Here is an 18,532-nt window from a genome sequence, read left to right as displayed (position 1 = left end):
TGTCTGTTTTACAGTTTTTGGACCCAGTTCAGTGTGTGGTACCAAATAGTGTCTGGCTTCCATGTGTGAGACTCCAATAGACTAAGTCAGGTTTCCTGGTGTCGCATGAGTGTTAAACACCCTATTAAGTGACTTGTTGTCAATTTTATACCAGGGCCCAAACTGCAATCCCACACCCAAATGTCCTCTGCCCAGCAGGGAAACACTTCAAATCTGAAGCCAAACCATTCATATTAGGCTCATCTCTAGTTAATTCATTCCTGCTTTTCTTCTATTACTCTTTCCAGTGTCAACAGACAAGATTTGAGCTTGATCCTTCTGATTTCTGCCCATCAAATAAGCTCTGTAACCTTTCAGTCTCAGCATCTTTATGTGCCAGGCTCAGTCTGAACACATTCTCTCCCAGGAGCCGTCCAGTAACAAGTACAGTTATTACTATATTATGGCATTATCCAAAATGGCAGCATACCTAGCATTTTCAACAGAATTGAAAGAAGTCACTACCTGGTTCCTAGCCAAGACACATCCTGTCCTTCATATGGCACTGGGAAGGCAATCCCTCAGATATGCAGGTGTAAGGAGAGAACTCTTCTTGTGTTTATAGGCTAAAGATAAGTTCATTTGGTCTGTTTGGCTTTAATCCAGTGCATTAATCTCCACTAATGTAGCAATTTAGTATTACATGGAACAGCTATTTGTTATCCACTGGAGACAAAAATAGATGCTGTGGGATTTTTTCCCCCAATCAAAATAATCCAGCAAGATTTTTCCAGAAGGAATACTGGCTTGTATTTTGAGAGACAGAGATGGCCATTTTACCTATCAAAGAGCTGCTGTCTATATATACTGCAAGTCTCTTTCAGAATAACTAAAATTTGTACTGTACCTTACAGGAATAATTTAAAATTGTGATTATTGGTTCTGGTGTTGTCTATTTAGGTGATATATACCTGTTAGAAAACAATAGTCAAAACAACTAAGTGTCGCAGACACCCTGTACTTTCTGTGATAACAGTTGTTATATATTCAATACTTTGCACTCACCAGTGGAGTGGGTGCCTTCTCCACATCCAGAATAAGTTTCCCTATATTGCCCCGGTCATGGATTCGCTGCATGGCTTCCTTCACCTGTAAGACAAAAAGTGTTAAATTCCAAGGACGTAATAATGCAGAAACCAAAATTTTATATTCATACTAATTTGACAGTATATCACATGGAAAATGCTATTCTCCACGACGCCTCAAGTTGTCCCTCAAAGAAAAATGAGTAGAACTAGACAGGAAATGGCTCTCATCCTGTGACTTCATAAACTGTTCCTGTTCTACATTGGAACAGAACAGAGACCTTTCAAATGTCCTTAGAAAACCACAGCCACACCTCTGCCAGAATAACAAATAGCCCAATGTTTGAGGCAGTCACCATGGATGTAGGATGGCTCTAATCCCATACCCAAATCAGTCAGAATAGGGATTTGAAACTAGGTCTCCTACAGCCCAGGCAAGTAGTTTGTCTAGTGGGCAATTAGTTCAGCTGTGACTTTTTCTTCTCCTTGACTGTCCCCTCTGATTTTAACCAGAAAGTCCTTCATGGACCTGAAAGGCTTGTCTGATAAAAGTTCCTTCAAACCCAGCACATTCTTATAAAAAGAGTCAATGAACTGATAGATTGGACAATAATAACCAGGTTTTAGTTTAACTAGTTCCTGTCAGCTCTAAAATTTATATATTTGGCACGATCTAGTAAAAGTAGACAGCAATTCTCTTCTGCATAGCAGCTAACACAGCAGGTGTCACTGTCTTGATCAGGGGCTAGAGATGCTACTCTAATACAAATAAATTATACTCTAGTCATCTGAATAGCAAACTAACATCTAGAAGAAGTGATCGGTCAGTAATTCCCCCCAGAACTCATTCAGCCTCTTTTTCTCTCCAGAATATTCTAAGCAGACTTCGTTCTCACTTAGGCTACATCTACACTACTGTGATCTGTTGACAGATGTTACTGTTAGAAGATATCTTCTGACAAAACTTCTGTTGACAGATTGTGGCCACACATGAAAGCACACTGCTCTGTCAATCTGCGCTGTCGACAGAGAGCAGCCAGACTGCCCGGCTGCTCTCTCGACAGAACGACCAACCAAAAGCACAGCCGGTGTCCTGGAAGCCCTGTCTGTTGACAGAGACCCCCCCAGAGTGTCCACACTGGCTTTCTGTTCAGTGATTATGCTGAGAAAGGTGTTCCACCTCCTGGGGGAACTACAGACTTCTGCCAACAGAAGTGCCACGGTCTATCAATTTACTGTTAACAGAATGCATTCGTAATGTGGATGCTCCATGAGTTTTGTCGACCAAACACCAGATTTGTTGACAAAAATCTCTAGTGTAGTCCTATCCTTACTGTATTCATTAAATTAATATTCAATAATATTCAAACTACCATATTTTCAATTAATACCTTTTATGCATGCAGAACCAATGCTGTATACACTAAACTTAATGCTTAACTGTGACTAATGCCATCATTTAAGACCTCAGTACAAAAGCCGTGTGAATTTCCAATTTTTCACGTATTTTAGATACCACTGAAAATAGACATTTAACAGCTGAATGTAATTAGTATATGTGAGAAAGGAACAAAAACTCCCTCAGCTCACCAGTGTATTGGAGGGGAGCTTATTTTGATGTATGAAGTTTCAGAACTCCTGGGAGCTGTGTGTTGATGACATGAAATACTGCGTTTGTGTGTGTTTTACTGGCTATCTGAGGCACAAAATATTGACATTATTTAATAGTCAAGTACTGGAAGAGGCGTAGATACTTTCTTCGCTTTAATGCTGGGAAACTTCAGTATCTGTGAACATTGAATATAAAGAGAGTGTTTCATATCACTGTAACTTCATTTTTTGCCAGACCCATGGGATGTGTTGAGGCAAGAAAGTAAAACGTGGAATTGTATATTAATAAGACCTACCACTTGTGACATAGCTTTATTACATTATTAAGCAGGCTAGCATGTAAATCTGAAACTAAGCACTGCTCTAGGAACAAAAAAACCTTGCACTAACATTTACGGGTATAAATCTAGACCTGGATAGCTAGGGAGGTCAGTTCGGGACAAAATGTGGATGTAGGTAGTTAACTTTAAACATCTTGGCTTCACTCTTGAAAAATACCTCAGATGGTAGACTACCAAGTTCTACAGAAATCCAATGAGAGTTGGATCCTTAAATTCCTTATTAAATGCCAATTCTATGTTTGAAAGTTGGAACCAATAAACTCAGTTCTGCAACCCAAGTATTGTCCAATGGAGCCTGACATTGGAAAAGGTGGGACTTTAAAAATCAGTGAGAACATGAATGAACAGGTACATTTCTAATGTAAACAAACGTACTACAAATATTAAAGGTTTTCCAATTAGTGACACTATTGTAACTTAATGTTGTAAATCTTCAGTTTCCTTAGCAATCTCAGATGCTTTCCCCAGAAAGTAGTGTGTTTCACTTTTAATGGTGTGCATGGAACCCATACTAGCATCTATGAAATAACTGTATAGTGATCAGTAAGCTCAATTACCCTCTTCAGCTTTCTGTACTGAGCAGGACACACTGTGAGCCTAGGAATTCTTTCTAGAACCACCAATGGTCTCCCTACAAAAAGAAGCAGTTTCATATTTTTTTAAATCCCTTTAATCTAAATCTAGCTCTGAGGTGTCCAATACACTATCTGTTTGCTGCATGTGGCGAACTAGACACCGCAGTGTGGTGAAGCTACTCATCAGAACCTCACATGAGGAGCGTCCTCCTCCCACTCCACACACATGCCCCACATGTGGTGGGACAAACGCATGGTGGCAGTGGCAGAGGCAGTTCCTCCTGCAGCTCTGGCAGTCCTTTAGGGCTCACGGTGCTGCACCAGGTTTGACCTCCAGGTGCCATAGCAGCTCCAGTGGTGGGGTAACTCAAGCCACGGTGGCTCCAGGGAGTCACCAGCAGTTTGCACAGTGTATGTGTGTGCCTGGCTTTGAGGCAGGGGTGCACCTGCATTTGGGGGAGAGGCAGCACCTGGCTCGGGGTGGGGAGCTGGGGCGATTGTTATATTTCATTTGGACACCACTGATTTAGTCTTTAAAAAGGTGACAGAACAATATCAATAATCCAAATGAAAAATACGGAACTGAAGGAACCAGAAAACCCAGCAGTTGAAACTTATCCCCAGAAAGGCCACATAAAACACAAGGGCACACAACATCTGTTTATCATCTGCACGACCTCACAAATCAGTGAAACAAATTTGGAAAAAAAAAAAAAAGTGCTCTCCCAGCATATTTTCTGATGCCCAGTATCAGGTTTAAGACTCTGGAGACAGGCTCAGGAGTGTTTCTAGGATACCCTTAAGTAGCTTGCAAATATAAACAGCAGGTGGGAGGAGATTTCTAAAAACAACTCTGGATATGGGAGCCAGGTAGAGCAATTCAGAATATTAAAAAAGGAAAAAAAAAAAGCTTGACTGAAAGTTTGGAAGAGTTGCAACAATATCACATTGTGCATGAGAATGTCATTTATAACTTGCTTGCCTAGCCAATGGGCTGATGCTGCCCTTAGCTGTATCAATGCAACTCCTTCTGCTACTCAGTATCTAAATCAAGATGCTGCATAATTCATGCAAGTCGAAGACTCTCCCATGTATGGCTACCAAATGTTCGTATTTGTCAAATAAGGTTGTGACAACTTATTTTCTCAAAATAGGAAAAGAGAAAACAAACCATTTTGTGCCATTTGATCTCTCTGCTGTTGATATTTGTTATAACTGTTATAAGAGCAACCTGTGTGGTTGCCTCTCTACTGCATATCAGGGCACCCTGGGGACATTCACTCCAAAAGAGAGGCCCTCTGTAAACTCTTATTTATCACACTACCCCATTTAAGTTGAGTCCACTGATCTCAAGTCATAAAGAGAGCCCAATGCAGACTTGCTGAACTCTGGTTGAGTTTCATCCAGCATGGGCTCCATTAACTCCATCAAGGAACCGCTGGAGTTGTGTAGCCAGGAGAGGCTGAGTCGACTTTCTTGTCCACAAATTAGTGGTCAGTGATCATGCTGTGAGTTTTGCCTCTGCATTTGTCAACCCAGACAGTCAAAACAGATAAGTGAGGGTCACTTTACTTTCTGTAGTTCAGTCAATCTCACTTTCTGCTTGTTGCACATTAGCATTGTGAGAGAATGTTTGGGTTGCAGATGCTGCTAGGGAATGTTTACTAAATTAAAAAATGCTGTCCATGCTGATCGACATGCTTCTATACACCCTAACCTTGAACCTGATGGGGCTTTGTTTTTCAGCCACCATGTATTGATTTGAGTCCCAAGAGGTTCACCAAAGACACAATGGCCCTCACAGAGGCATTACACTGAGCGCTGGCACCAGATAAACATCTGCCGGCACTCAAGGACAACAAGGAAAGGCTGCTTTTGCCAATGTGCTTGTGAAGAAGCACAATGTGAAGCATCTCCTCCTGCGTAGCTACGCAGGAGGAGATACCAATGAGTAGGATACCTCAATAAAATGAATCCCTGGAGTTCTCTCGTATCAATTGAATCTGATTGAGACCTATTTCCCTCTGGCTCCCCAATCTGAGATGAAAGCTGGGGGAAGTAGCAGCAATTGGAGAAACATGCACGGTGGGATGGTAAATGTAGATGAGGTATTGAAGGTTAAATTATGATTGTAGTGGGCCAGGGCTCTATTGGCAGTCTATGTCCACAAGCAAACACAGCTGCTTTTAACAAGGATTTGATTTACTTACAGAAAACACATTCATGACACATCACATACCATCCATTTTAAAGCAGGATTCCTTAATGAGGCCTAGAACGGAACCATTAAAAACAAATCCACAAAGCTGCTCAAGAGATGGCCTAGGGCATGAGAGCCTATCCCAGGACATTATCCTGTGGGGGGTGTTATGGTTGGGAGTTTAGAACTGTTGCTGTTGGATCAAAGCCATTTCTGTCCAGCTGTATTGTGCAGCATGCTGAGAGGAGCAATACCTACAGTCAATGGACCTTGGTAGAAGAGGCAGTTCAGAAATGCATTTGCATTAAAGGTCAGAAGAAGTTCTGAAATAGGTTTTTTGACAGCTGTGTTTTTTGGAGGTGGAGGGTTTGACAGCTGTGTCAAATCTTCTCCAGGAACACCATGCTGAATCTGTTGGGATACTCCATAAAAAACACAGGGATTTTTCATTTGCTATCTTTACTGCTTGTTGTTATCCTTTTTTTAAAAAATATATACTCACATTCCCCTATCCCCCAAATATTTTCACTGTGAATTATACCCACAATAGCTGAACAATCAATCTGGAATGTGGAACCTTTCTAGTCATCCAAGCAAAGCCAATTATCTTAATTAACAACTGCAGTTTGTGGAAAACTGCCTGATTTAATACTCTCATCTCCTGCCAAATTAGATTTCCTCATTCTTTTTATGAACATGTAATATCACTGAGTCCTCAGATCATATTTCGACAAAGAAGCTCTCAAAAAAAAAAATGACGAGACACTATGTAAACTGAAAGCAGAAAATTGAATAGGAAATCCAGGTTGGCTAGAGGTCTTAGGTGCTGGAGTTTTGGGATTGACCAGTACACAGTGTTTGTGTGTTTGAATATCTCAAATATCTATATTTGAATATCTATATTTCTTCAGGGAGAACCTGGGTGGCACTACATTTTAAAAATGCGATTCCTAAATTAGAAAATCCACTAGGCTAGGTTTGGTCTATGAGGCATTTGAAAACTAGAGTTCACAAAGGGCTCGACAAATGTTCTTTAGTGAAGAATCAAGCATGGTGGAAGGTTAGATTAGATCAGCAGCTTGCTCTTTTGTGGTCCTTATATGCCCTGGGACTCAGTGGCTGGGTTAAATATCACTCTCAGCTGCCACCTTCATATACCACCCCAGTTCAGCACCCTGTCCCCAATCCCCACTTTCACAGCACAATCATTCTACAAGTAAGCCACTCAATGTGCAAACCCCACAGGATTTCTGGGCAATACAAGGATGTTTAGCATAAGCACAAGAACTGTTGTTGCAGAGTGAATGGGGAAGCCAAAACAACATCCCCGAGGCAGTGTGAGCCAGAGAGAAAGAAAAAGAGAGAAGCAACTTGTTTAACAATGAAAGTTATTTATTTCTGGGTAGTGAATCTCACCAATCTCTGGAGCTTGCACTGATCAGGGTTCCCAGATGGTGGTGGTAGCTGGAAGTCCAGAGGGCAGGAGACAAGCAGAGCCCCCGGCACAATTAGGCAGAAGATGAAGGACTCTCAATGGAACTGATGTAGAGTTTACATTCAGGCATCAGAACAGTTTCTTGAGCAAAGATTGGTGTTTTTGTAGGGACAGGACAATAGTTCAAGAAGAACACTGGATTTGATTATGGATAAACAGAGGCAAGATCATAGAGATTGACCATGCCTGGCTATGGGTAATGTTCCTTGAAGGAACTCACAGTGCAACTAGGCCATTTTAGTATTTTGGTTATCAATATGATCTATCACTAGAATAGGGTTATACTGACTAATTTGGGTGTGAGCAGGCCTGGGTACATTAACATCTGGAGCAAAGATTTTCCATCAGATTTCCCATTTCTCTGCTTTCGGTATCCCATAGTTCAGTGTGGTTCCTGCTTTGGAAAAGCTGCTCTCCATTCATATGCTAATGGAGGTGTCTTTCTGTTCAATCTTCAATGCAGATGAGGCTAGGGGTATTTCCTTAATCCAATCACCCTTGTTGGGGGGATTTAGCTGTGTCTACCCCTGCCAGTTTCAGTGCTTTGCCTTTGAGTCAAGCAGAGGCCTAGGGGAAGGGGATTTGTTTTCCATGAGTATCACTCCCTGGCTTCCCAAGAGCACAGGACTGAAGGTGGTCATGCTCTGGTTCCCCAAAAACACAGAGCTGGTGGGTAACAAATTTTACTTCATTTTGCTTCCCGTCCCCTCAGGCAAGGCTGTTAGTACTAATGAGAATTCTGATACTAATTGATTGTGTCAACACCCGCATGCAAGCACAGAAGCTATCCTGCACCACATGGTGACTGGGAGCAGGATGCTGCTCTGCTTCACTGTGTTAAAAAACAAAACCATTTAATTCATAAAACCATTATACTGCACAGGATGGCCATCCCCGGTTCCTTACATGCACAATAAAAAGAATCATCATACACAGATCCACTGTATCTCAGGCCACATCCCTTGTGCAGGCCTTTATGTGGTTGATTTTTTGGATGAACCTAGGCCAGTCAATTCTGCAGTTTTAGCATGTAGTATTCCAGAGATCCAGAGAAGCCGGGGCCACTTCCAGCTTTTGAGGCCCCTAGTCATAATAAAAATAAAATATGATGACAAACGAAAACAAAATAGTGAGACATAATGAATTATTTTAATGTAAGAAATACTTTTCTAGCTTTTTTCTGTGCAAATGCACTACTTATTGAAGAAAAATCTAGCTTAGATGCCCTCTTTGAGCTTGAAGCTAAGGGGCCTTGTATCCCCTTATTCCCCATATCAGTCCTGCTCTGAAGTTGTAGGGAAAAGCTTAGTATGAATCAAAGAATTACTCCAACACTTGACTACATTATGAAAATCTAAATGGAGCATGGGCTGTTGCTTTAAATTTTGAGGAACTTGTGTTAATTATGGAGTAATTAATGATACTGATAGAAATAACGTATCCATGGTAGTGAATGCTGGAACGTAACAAAGTGGAAGTCGAAGTACTTAAACATTAATTAAACAGCTCTCCAATCATCTCCACAGGAGGTTTTAAAAGTATATATGTTAAAACAGTTATAATTACAATAGCTGTGCCAAGTTGTCTAATGAAAATAAATACACGTGCTTAACTGGCATATTATTACACCATTTTAAGATGTAGAGTAAAGCAGTAGAAATTCAAAGTATTGTTACTGTACATTTCCCTCTAACAAGGATACTTTGAATCTGTTGGATTATCTATTAGAGCAAAGGGAGTGTTCTTGTGTCACATTAGCTATGCTAAAGCCCAGTAGGAAAGTGGTTCTTTGGAATTGCAATACTTTTTCTATTAAAAATGCTCAATATCACAGAATAACCAAACATGATTTTTCTCCAGCGACTAGCATAGTGAAGCATATTATGGAGTCAGGATGTAATTACTCTTAAATGAAGGCCCTGAAAGCAATTATACATGAAAACAAATTAAGAATTTAGAGAAAAAAATTAACATTAAAAGTAAAATGTCAGAATTTAGCAGGTTATGGACAACAATCTACTCCCATGAATAAGCAACTTGAGTACGATCATTTATGGTCCCTATGCTTAACTGTTTCTTTATCTATTTGAACATGAATATAAATATGGAATCCATTTCTGATTAGAAATAATGACTTTTTAAAAGGCTGCTGAAGTAATTACCTTGGTCTACGTTATTGCTATCAGTTCTAAAATGAGACTGTAATGCAACTAAGGAGCCAATTTCCTTGTAATCATTCCATCTCTTTCAGTAATCACACTATATCATTGTTGCTACCCACATAGTATCCATCCATCAGCTGTCTATCTATCATTAGTAAGGCCTGCAAAACTGCAGCTCCTGATTCATTTGGAATATCTATCGTCAGGAGAAGTGGTACAAGGTTAAATACAATGTTTGCTTAGCTGCAGCCACTCAAATTAGACATAATTAGTAATTTCATTTTCTGATTTTCAAGATGTAGTTGTAGCTGTATAAATTTCAGCAACTCTACAATCCTGGAAAACCAGAAATGTTACCAATGGAAGAATAATTTTTTAAATATACTGTCAAATTATGAGAATTATCAATTTGGTGATTAATTTGTAAATTAAATTTAGTTTTAATCTTGCTTTCTCAGGTATGTTTGATGGGCTGGTTTAAAACGTTCCCTTGAAATACACAGAAAATTGAAAGGCTGGATATGAGTAAACAGTGTGCCCTTGTAGCCAAGAAGGCTAATGGCATATTGAGGTGCATTAGGAGGAGCATTTTGAGCAGATCTAGAGAAGTTGTTGTTCCCCTGTATTCAGCACTTGTGAGGCCACATATGGAGTACTGTGTCCAGTTTTGGGCCCCCCAGAATAGAAAGGATGTGGATGTGCTGGAGTAGGCTCAACCGTGGCCAATGAAAATGATTACAGGCTGGAGCACGCGACCTATGAGGAGAGGCTGAGGGATTTGGGATTAGTTAGTTTGCAGAAGAGAGGAAGATTGAAGAGTGATTTAATAGCAGCCTTCAACTTTGTGAAGGGGAGCGATGAAGAAAATGGAGAGAAACTCTTCTCAGTGATGACAGACAGCAGATCAAGAAGCAATGGTCTGAAGTTACAAAAGGAGAGGAGTAAGTTGGACATTAGGAAAAACTACTTCACCAGGAGGGTGGTGAAGCATTGGACTGCGTTGACTAAATATGTGGTTGAATCTCCATCCCTAGAGGTTTTTAAGCCTGGCTTGATAAAGTCCTGGCTAGAATGACTTAGTTGGGTTGAGCTGGCTTGAAGCAGGGGGGCTGGACTCGATGACTTCCTGAGGTCCCCTCTAGTCCTATGATTCTATTAAATGGGTTTTTGCTGAAACAAAAACATTTTGCAGAACTTGTCTGCTCTCCCTACTTTCTGGAAAATGTTTGCATTAATTTTTTGTTGTTAATTTTCACCTGCAAAATTTCAGTTTTTTGTTTCCTCACAGTAGTGAGGAAATTTTCCACTGACAAATCTGACACTAAGTAGGATTTTTCCTTATCTTTTTTTCTTCCATAACGCACCATGTGCCCTAATCCCACACTTTCTATCAGCTCTAGATTTTAGTACTTTCCTTTTACTTATGGATCAATCCTTCAATGTGCTGAGCACTTTCAACTGTTACTAAACCAGGAGGAACTGAAGGTGCTGTGTTTCTTGCAGGTGGTGCTTCATTAATGAACTTCAATACGATACCAATTCAGAAAAGTAACAGAGGGGTAGCTGTGTTAGTCTGTATCCATGCAAAAAAAAAAAAATTCAATTCAGGAAAGTGCTTTAGTGCCTGCTTAAATCTCAACTTGATATGCTTAAGCAGCCTTTCTGAATAGGGATGCTTTCCTTAATCTGGTTCGGATACCCTAAGGACATCTTATACCTGGAGCTAATAATCCAAAATCATTGCTCCATCTCTGCTTCTTTATTTTCTGTCCCCACAAACCCATCAGTTGTTCCGCATTTTAAAACAGGATTCAGCTGTATATTCAGTTGAGGTGCTCATTGATGCTTGCTAATATTCAGTTTCCTTTGGAATTTCATTATATGCACACCATCATTACAGTAACGAAGGGTCCTGTGGCACCTTATAGACTAACAGAAAAGTTTAGAGCATGAGCTTTCGTGAGTTAACTCACTTCTTCAGATGCTGCATCTGAAAAAGTGAGTTAACTCACAAAAGCTCATGCTCTAAACTTTTCTGTTAGTCCATAAGGTGCCACAGGACCCTTCATTGCTGCTACAGATCCAGACTAACACAGCTACCCCTCTGATACTTGACATCATTACAGTATAACCAAAGTAATTTACTTGCTATAAATATACAGTAAGTGTTTAATAATTTGCTATCCAAATGGAAAAAAATGTATTTCTAATTATCTCTGGTATCATTTGGCAGTGTGGAAATTAAATGCAGCTTTCCTGTGAAACAATGAGTAACGCAGCATAATTATGAAGTGCCTCTTGCAAAATCCTCTTTTGAATATTATTGGCATCAATAGGCTCCATCTCCGTCACATGGCTCAAATTATGAAACAAGCCTTTGGGAGGTTCAAACAAAAATCAGCCTCAGTGTAGCTGAATGCAGAAACATATTCAAGTCAAAGTAGTTATCAGGCACCATTTGAACATTAAATTGCTCCCTGTGACAACACACCACGACAGAGGCTTTATATCCCTGTTACTAATGTGGACGTTTGGTACAAAGACAACAAATACAACATACCATGGGAGAAAACTTCTTTGTAGGAATGTCAAAATAAAATTGTTCCATCATCTGAAGAAAAGCTGATCAGCTCAATAGTAACAAATACTTCATAAAGCTTATTTTGGGGGAATCACTACACTGTGTCCTGGAACTCAGCCTCTGAAGCCTGGGAGTGAGTTTGAGACCCTAAGTTCCAACCCAAGATACAACGGTAAAGAACTGACTAAACGGTACTAGTGCAAGGTCTGCTAGCACAAATTTGTGGATCCAGGCTATGAGGCTTGTTCCCAGATTCAGTGTAGACATGCCCAGTAAGACTGTATATATCCTTTATGAAAACAGAAACTGGGATAGAAGGTTATTGGCACAGAGGAATGATTCAGTATGTTTTTCCTACACTGGGAAAACTGACATCTACAGGTTGTAAGTTTCCATCTTTAAAACTTTCAGGTCCTCCTCCATCCACATACACCTCCTTTTATAAGAAGATTTTTTGGACGAATTTTGTACTGATGATTTATATTATTGATTTTGTCCCTTGGGTCACCCTAGTGTAAGTGATTCTTCAGGTGGTAGATGAAGAGAAACCAAGAAGAGGACATGAATCCCTCTTTCCAGCCTTAAGTGATAGGATGAATAACCCAGCAGCCCCTTCCTTAACTCTTCAATGCAGCTACATCAGGACTAGTGCACCAGTGTGAACTAGAAGCCTGTCAAGGAGCTGCTTGATACCAGCACCTATCTGCTGCTACCTCCCTTCCATTCCTTAAGGTAGTCCTATTGAAAGGAGGAACAGATTAGACATTCAGCCACAAAAAATAACCTTCCACCAAGAAAGAGTGCAAGCTTCCCAGAGAGATGATTTTATCAAAGGGTGGTGATTTTTGCTCCTCTCCCTCTCAGCGATTCAAGACCCACAGAAAGTGGGTACATATTAAGCAGTGAGGGGCCAGGGAGGACTGGGGTGAGATTCTCTAAACTCTTCCTGAATCCGAACAAAATTGTCTTTGGATCACATGTGTGAAGGTTTGGCCAGTTCTAGATGTTTCTCAACATGTTTGTCCATTTCCTAGTTTGAGTTTGGCTTAGCCAGCAAGTGGAATTAGTTAAGAACACAGGTCTGGAATTACACTTTTGGTCTCGCATCATATAATCCCTTCCATGAATCAATAAAGCTCTACCATAAAAATCTGTCAGGTTCCTTGTGCTCACTACTAATGGGAGACTATTCCAGAACCTCTCTCCTCTGATTTTCAGAAACCATCTACTCCCTCCTAAATGTACTCTTAACCTGTTCAGTAATCTCCAAATAGTTATGGATGCTGGACAAGCTTTCTGCTATTTAAGCGCTGATCTCACATTTCAGTGAGGTGTCAGGCAACACCACTGGCAGGACATAAGCAAATGCAAAATTTGCGCAGTTGTCTCCATCCTTTGCAGGGGTAACTGTGGAACACACCACAATTTTGTAACCCAGCTCCCTAACCTGGCCCTCTTTTTAGACCCACACATCTAGGAAGCATCTAAATGTTGCTGCTTCTCTAAGATCCAGCCTTTTCCCTCTTTTTTCCCCCACAGTGAAAATTCTCATCCAAACCCTCATCCTGTCCTGTCTTGATTACTACAACACCTGCCTGTCAGGCCTTGATAAACACCATGTTGATTCACCCTCCTCTTGTAATCCTTCTAAACTTTCTTGCAAAGAGAATCTTCACTTCACTTCTCTGGTTGGTTTTCCTTCCACCACCTCCCCTGACTCCTTGCTTCAAACACAAACAATTTGTCCTCACTTTTAAGGAATTTTACCATTCAGTCCTAAATTACTTATAACTTCTGACACAGTAATGAGCCATCAACTGCCACCTCTTCTTTGACAAGGCCAGCCTTTATCACCTAGCAGTCCAGTCTTCCTTTAAACACTTTTTCCTTGCTGCCACTTTTGTGGAAGTGGAGCTCCCCCTAAAAACACACACACACACACACAAATCACTAATTTAGTGACCATTAACACTGGCTGTCATAACAGTTTTCAAATTTCTCTTTCAGTCACGTCTGTTGTTATGTCTACAAGATATTTAACAATGGCTAAACAGCTATGAGCCAGAACTGTTGCTTGGTACAACAAGCATAATCATCACACCCTTACAGAGTGCTCTCCCATCTGCTTGTTGCTGTCTCCTTTCTTATGGTAAACTTGTACACTTCTTGAGGCATAGACTTTATTTTTGTTTTATTTCCTCAGAGGGGTCACTGTATCAGTCTGTAGCTTCACAGAAAACAAGTAGTCCTGTAGCACCTTAGAGACCAACAAAATTATTTAATATGTAACACCCACTTCAAATTTGGAGCAGATAATAAGAATCCAGGATTTATATAGCAGGGTGTGGGGAGGGAAGTAAGGAAGGAGAAGGAAAAAAAGGAGGGGTGGAGTCATTAACAGATTGACAATTATTGTCATTAACAAGGGAGTCAATGACTCCCTTGTTTTATATCTTAATGGTGTCATGGAACCCTCATCCATTCCTAAATATAGCTGTTAAGACACTACTGCTATACAAATAAACACTGAAGAGCAACACCACTATTTTATATCCCACATTAGTTACAGCTTCTTACACAGAAAATGATGAGACACTAAGCTTTGTACAACTGTTAATGTTTGTCTTGAGACTCCCTTTCTACCAGCCATACACCCTTGAAAACCATGGCAGGAAATCAGCAAGAATAAACACAACCTTTGGAATTACAACAGTATAATCCTAAACCATGTAACCATCTAAGGCAGAACCATGGTTTTGCTCCAAAACTAAATGGTTCTCTCCGATTATTACCAGCAGATGCTTGGCTGCTTCAGGATCCCAGGAGAGAGGGCAAGAGCAGCAATATTTTAAAATATTATACATAATATATGGTCTGGCCAAGAGACAAATGAATTTTGCTAAAAGTACCAGATTCATTATAGACTATCATAGAACTGTACATTTTCAATTCTGCTTGTTATTAAAAAATAAATCAACAAAACCCAATCCCAAATGCCAGAGCCCACAATAAGCGAAGGATAGTTTTGTGGTTAAAATACAGGTTGTAACTCCCTCAGCCAGCACCCTTGAGACCTGAGTGGTCATGAATGAGGGGATTTGCTGGAAGAGGGGCGGTTTGGCCTCCAGGCTGCCTGGGAGGGGGCCCACTACTGCAGCGCTTCCACCAAAAGTCTGCTGGGCTCGCCTGGCTCTGGCCAAGGTCCCCACAGCTGCAGGGCTGCTGATGGGGCTCTGTGCCCCATCTGGCTCCATGACTCAGGGCTACTGGGCTCCCCCAGACCCAGCAGGGGTCCCTGCAGTTGAAGTGCTGCAGGTGGGGCTCCATGCCACATCCCAGCTCCCTACTGAGTCCATGCCCTGGGGTTCGTGGCAGGACTTCCCCCTGTGGGGTTCCCACACCTCAGCTGGCTCCCTGTAGTGAGGATCCCTGACCTGGCTCCCTGCCATTGGGCTCCCCAGAGCAGGCTGCCTGCAGGGCTCCCCGACACCAGCAGGGCTCCTTTGCACCCTGCACAGCTGGAGCTCTCTGGTCCAGATAGTCTATGGTCCAACAACATCCATGGTCCTCCCAGATGAGGGATGTTGCTGGATGAGAGAGTTTCAACCTGTACTAAAAAACTCCAGAAATCTGAGTTCTTTTCCTGGTTCTAGCACAAGCTTCTTGGGTGATCCTGGCCAAATCATTTAACATTGTCTTTCCTCAATTCCTCATCAGCAAATGAAGAATAGGAGTCCTCTGTCCTCAGTGGCTCTCAACTTTTCCAGACTCTTGTACGCCCTTCAGGAATCTGATTTGTCTCATGTACTCCCAAGTTTCACTGAACTTAAAAACTACTTGTTTACAATGTACTCAGACATAAAAAATTGAAAGGTGTCCCAGACACATTATTACTGAAAAAAACCTCTCATTTTTACCATATAATTATAAAATATCTCAATAGGAATATAAATATTGTACTTATGTTCGTGTATAATATATACAGCCACAAACAAGCCGTTGTCTGTATGAAATTTTAGTTTGTACTGGTTGAACCTCTCTAATCCAAAATTCTCTCATCCAGTAACAGCCATAATATGGCATGATTTTAGTCAGTCAGATGACCGTTTACCTTGAGTGTGGTTAAGTTTCCTGCAGACCCATAAAGTTTGTTTGCAGCCCACAGTCCTGGCTCTCAATGTTCTGTGCTGTTATTATCTGTAACTTGCAGTAAACTCTATCTGGCAGTCCTGCAAATGGGAGGTAGCCGGGTATGCAAATATTCTGAATTGCCAGCTGCTTCACTAGGGGAGGTCCATATATTTAGGAAATGGGGACAAACTCTGCTCTTAGGCTGTCTACACAAGGCAAAGTAAATTGACTGCAGATATGCAATTCTAGCTACGACAATTGCATGTCTAGAATCAACATATCTGCACTTGGCTTACCTAGCCATCCTTAGTGAAGAAGCTCTACAGGAGAGTTTCTCCCATTGATCTCCCTTATTCCTTATACCTCCTGAGGCATACAGGGGTCAACTGAGAACTGAGAGGTCTACCATGCAAAATTGAACCCTGGAAGACTGACCCTGAGCAAGTCACTCTTCCGGGCTAGCGCAGACATAGCCTCAGTTACACCCATCCAATGTTACTGACCTTAGTCAGGTTCCAAGGGTGTGGAAGATGGAAAAGAAGTAGGAGAGGGGGTAATAAGTCCACACGTCTCTGGACTGATACAAAGTTTACCATCTGGCGTGTTTAGATTAAACAGGTTGAACCTCTTTTATCTGGCACTCTCGGGACCTGACTAGTGCTGGGAGACAAAATCTGCTGGATGATGGGGAGTGAAGATTTTCTAGCACATTACCAACACTTCCACTGCTTACTGTGCTCTTAGAAGACATTTAGTGGGTAAATAACAGCTAAACAACAGTACAGGACACTCAGAGCCAGGACTGGTGGCCGTAAACAAGTTTTATGGGACCATAGGAAATTTGGCCACACTTATAAGTAGATGTCTGGCTAACTAAAATCATGCCAGATTAGAGTTTGCCAGGTGAGAGAGTTTTGAATTAGAGAGATTTAAGCTGTACTAGCTGGGCTATGAGGCTAATATTAATACATATTATGCCTTAAAGGTACCTCTCTTATAGGACATACATTGCAATGTTTGCTTGCCTCTCCTGAAATCCCAGTAAGACAGATGATATTCACTGGGAGAATTTTAAAAACTTCTCTATTAATCTCTTCCTCATCCTCTGTCTGCAGTAAAACAGTAAGGCAGTGCAAGTTCATGCTTCTGTCATAGGAGTCAATGCAGGCTCTTTGTACCACAGAATAAAAGAGCTGGAAGAGCATTCCTTCCTCATAATTAATTCCTCTGCCTACCCTGGTGTGGTGCGCCTGACGAGCCAGCAGCTTAATCATGCCTGCAAATCACATGGCTAGATCTCCATGGTGACAGAATCATGTGGTATGTAAATAGGAGCTGGATGACCGAGGTTACTTTGGCAACCGGAGTGGCACAGGTAATGATCCAGAGCTGGTTCAGATTTATAGAGAGATAATCTGAATAAAATTTGTCCGTTTTGTATTCTGGGGCTGGTCGTATTTTACTGCTAATAATATCAGCCACCATGTGAACCAGACCAGAGCTACCACTGTTAGAATTACACCAATATCAATAATATTTGGTTAAGCATCATTTATAAGCAGCAGTGAAGAAAAAGCCTGCTGCATATTTTATTTAATGGCTGTGCCATTTACGCAAAAGGTACAGAATTACAGCATTCAGTTGCACCATAAAACACCCTGATTTTTATGATCAGAGAAGCCTCCCTTGTCTATTGCAGACTTGTGTCGCCCTTAATGAGAGATGCAGGTTGCTTTATGAAACTGCAGATGCTCTGCTCAGGCCAGAAAGGGAGTTTTATCCTCACTTCATTTCCTTGGAAAAGAGTCTAAGGGTTTTAACATAAAGGATAATGTTCCAGTGTTTTGACAGGCATTGGGAGTCATGGACCGTGTTTTAACAAGTAGCTACTGTGAGTAACAGAAAGGAACCAGCACTTAATGGTTCTGCTTAGAGGGCTGGGGCAGGACCCTGGCCTCTTTGAATGAGTGCTGCCCTCCATGGGATGCTCAGGGCAATTAGTTACTATATGCCTTGAAGTACAAGACTGATTTTCTTGTAACCTTCTCCTCTCCTCCCAAAGCTCCTACTATAGCTTTTTGGTTTTGTGTATTTTGATGGTCGCCTTCTGCATTTGGGCAACAAGATGCATCAGATTAATACTCCTTTGGGGAGCTTTTTGGCTTAATTTAAAAAATGCTTTTCATTTCTCTGGGGAGTTCACTTGAATGCTTGACTTCCTGAGGCCAGGGCTTCACAACAAACATGTACTGGCAGAGCTTGGTTGAGCACGGCTGTGATCTCTGAGCAGAACAACTACAACAGCCCAAGCCCCTACTGCAGAAGCAGTTATTCTGGCAGCATTGTGCTTTTTGCTTATTTTGCTCATGGGA

The 18,532-nt window shown here is 41.2% G+C and overlaps 1 protein-coding gene across 2 annotated transcripts in view; it reads right to left on the bottom strand.

Moving 5' to 3' along the window:
- Positions 1-18,532, bottom strand: part of VAT1L (vesicle amine transport 1 like) — a 91,215-nt gene that overhangs the window by 6,187 nt on the left and 66,496 nt on the right. The window contains exon 8 of one of the 2 annotated variants that reach the window (XM_075008545.1): positions 1,045-1,128. In XM_075008545.1, coding sequence (XP_074864646.1) covers positions 1,045-1,128 — 84 coding nt within the window. Of the gene's footprint in view, positions 1-1,044; positions 1,129-8,245; positions 8,370-18,532 lie in introns of those variants that run through there. The other variant, XM_075008546.1, reaches the window with a different exon arrangement.

This window comes from Carettochelys insculpta, chromosome 14 (genome assembly GCF_033958435.1).
Source record: "Carettochelys insculpta isolate YL-2023 chromosome 14, ASM3395843v1, whole genome shotgun sequence".
In the NCBI taxonomy this organism is placed as follows: Eukaryota; Metazoa; Chordata; order Testudines; family Carettochelyidae; genus Carettochelys; species Carettochelys insculpta.
The sequence above is the reverse complement of the archived record's forward strand: the minus strand, read 5'-3'. Positions and strand labels throughout refer to the sequence as shown.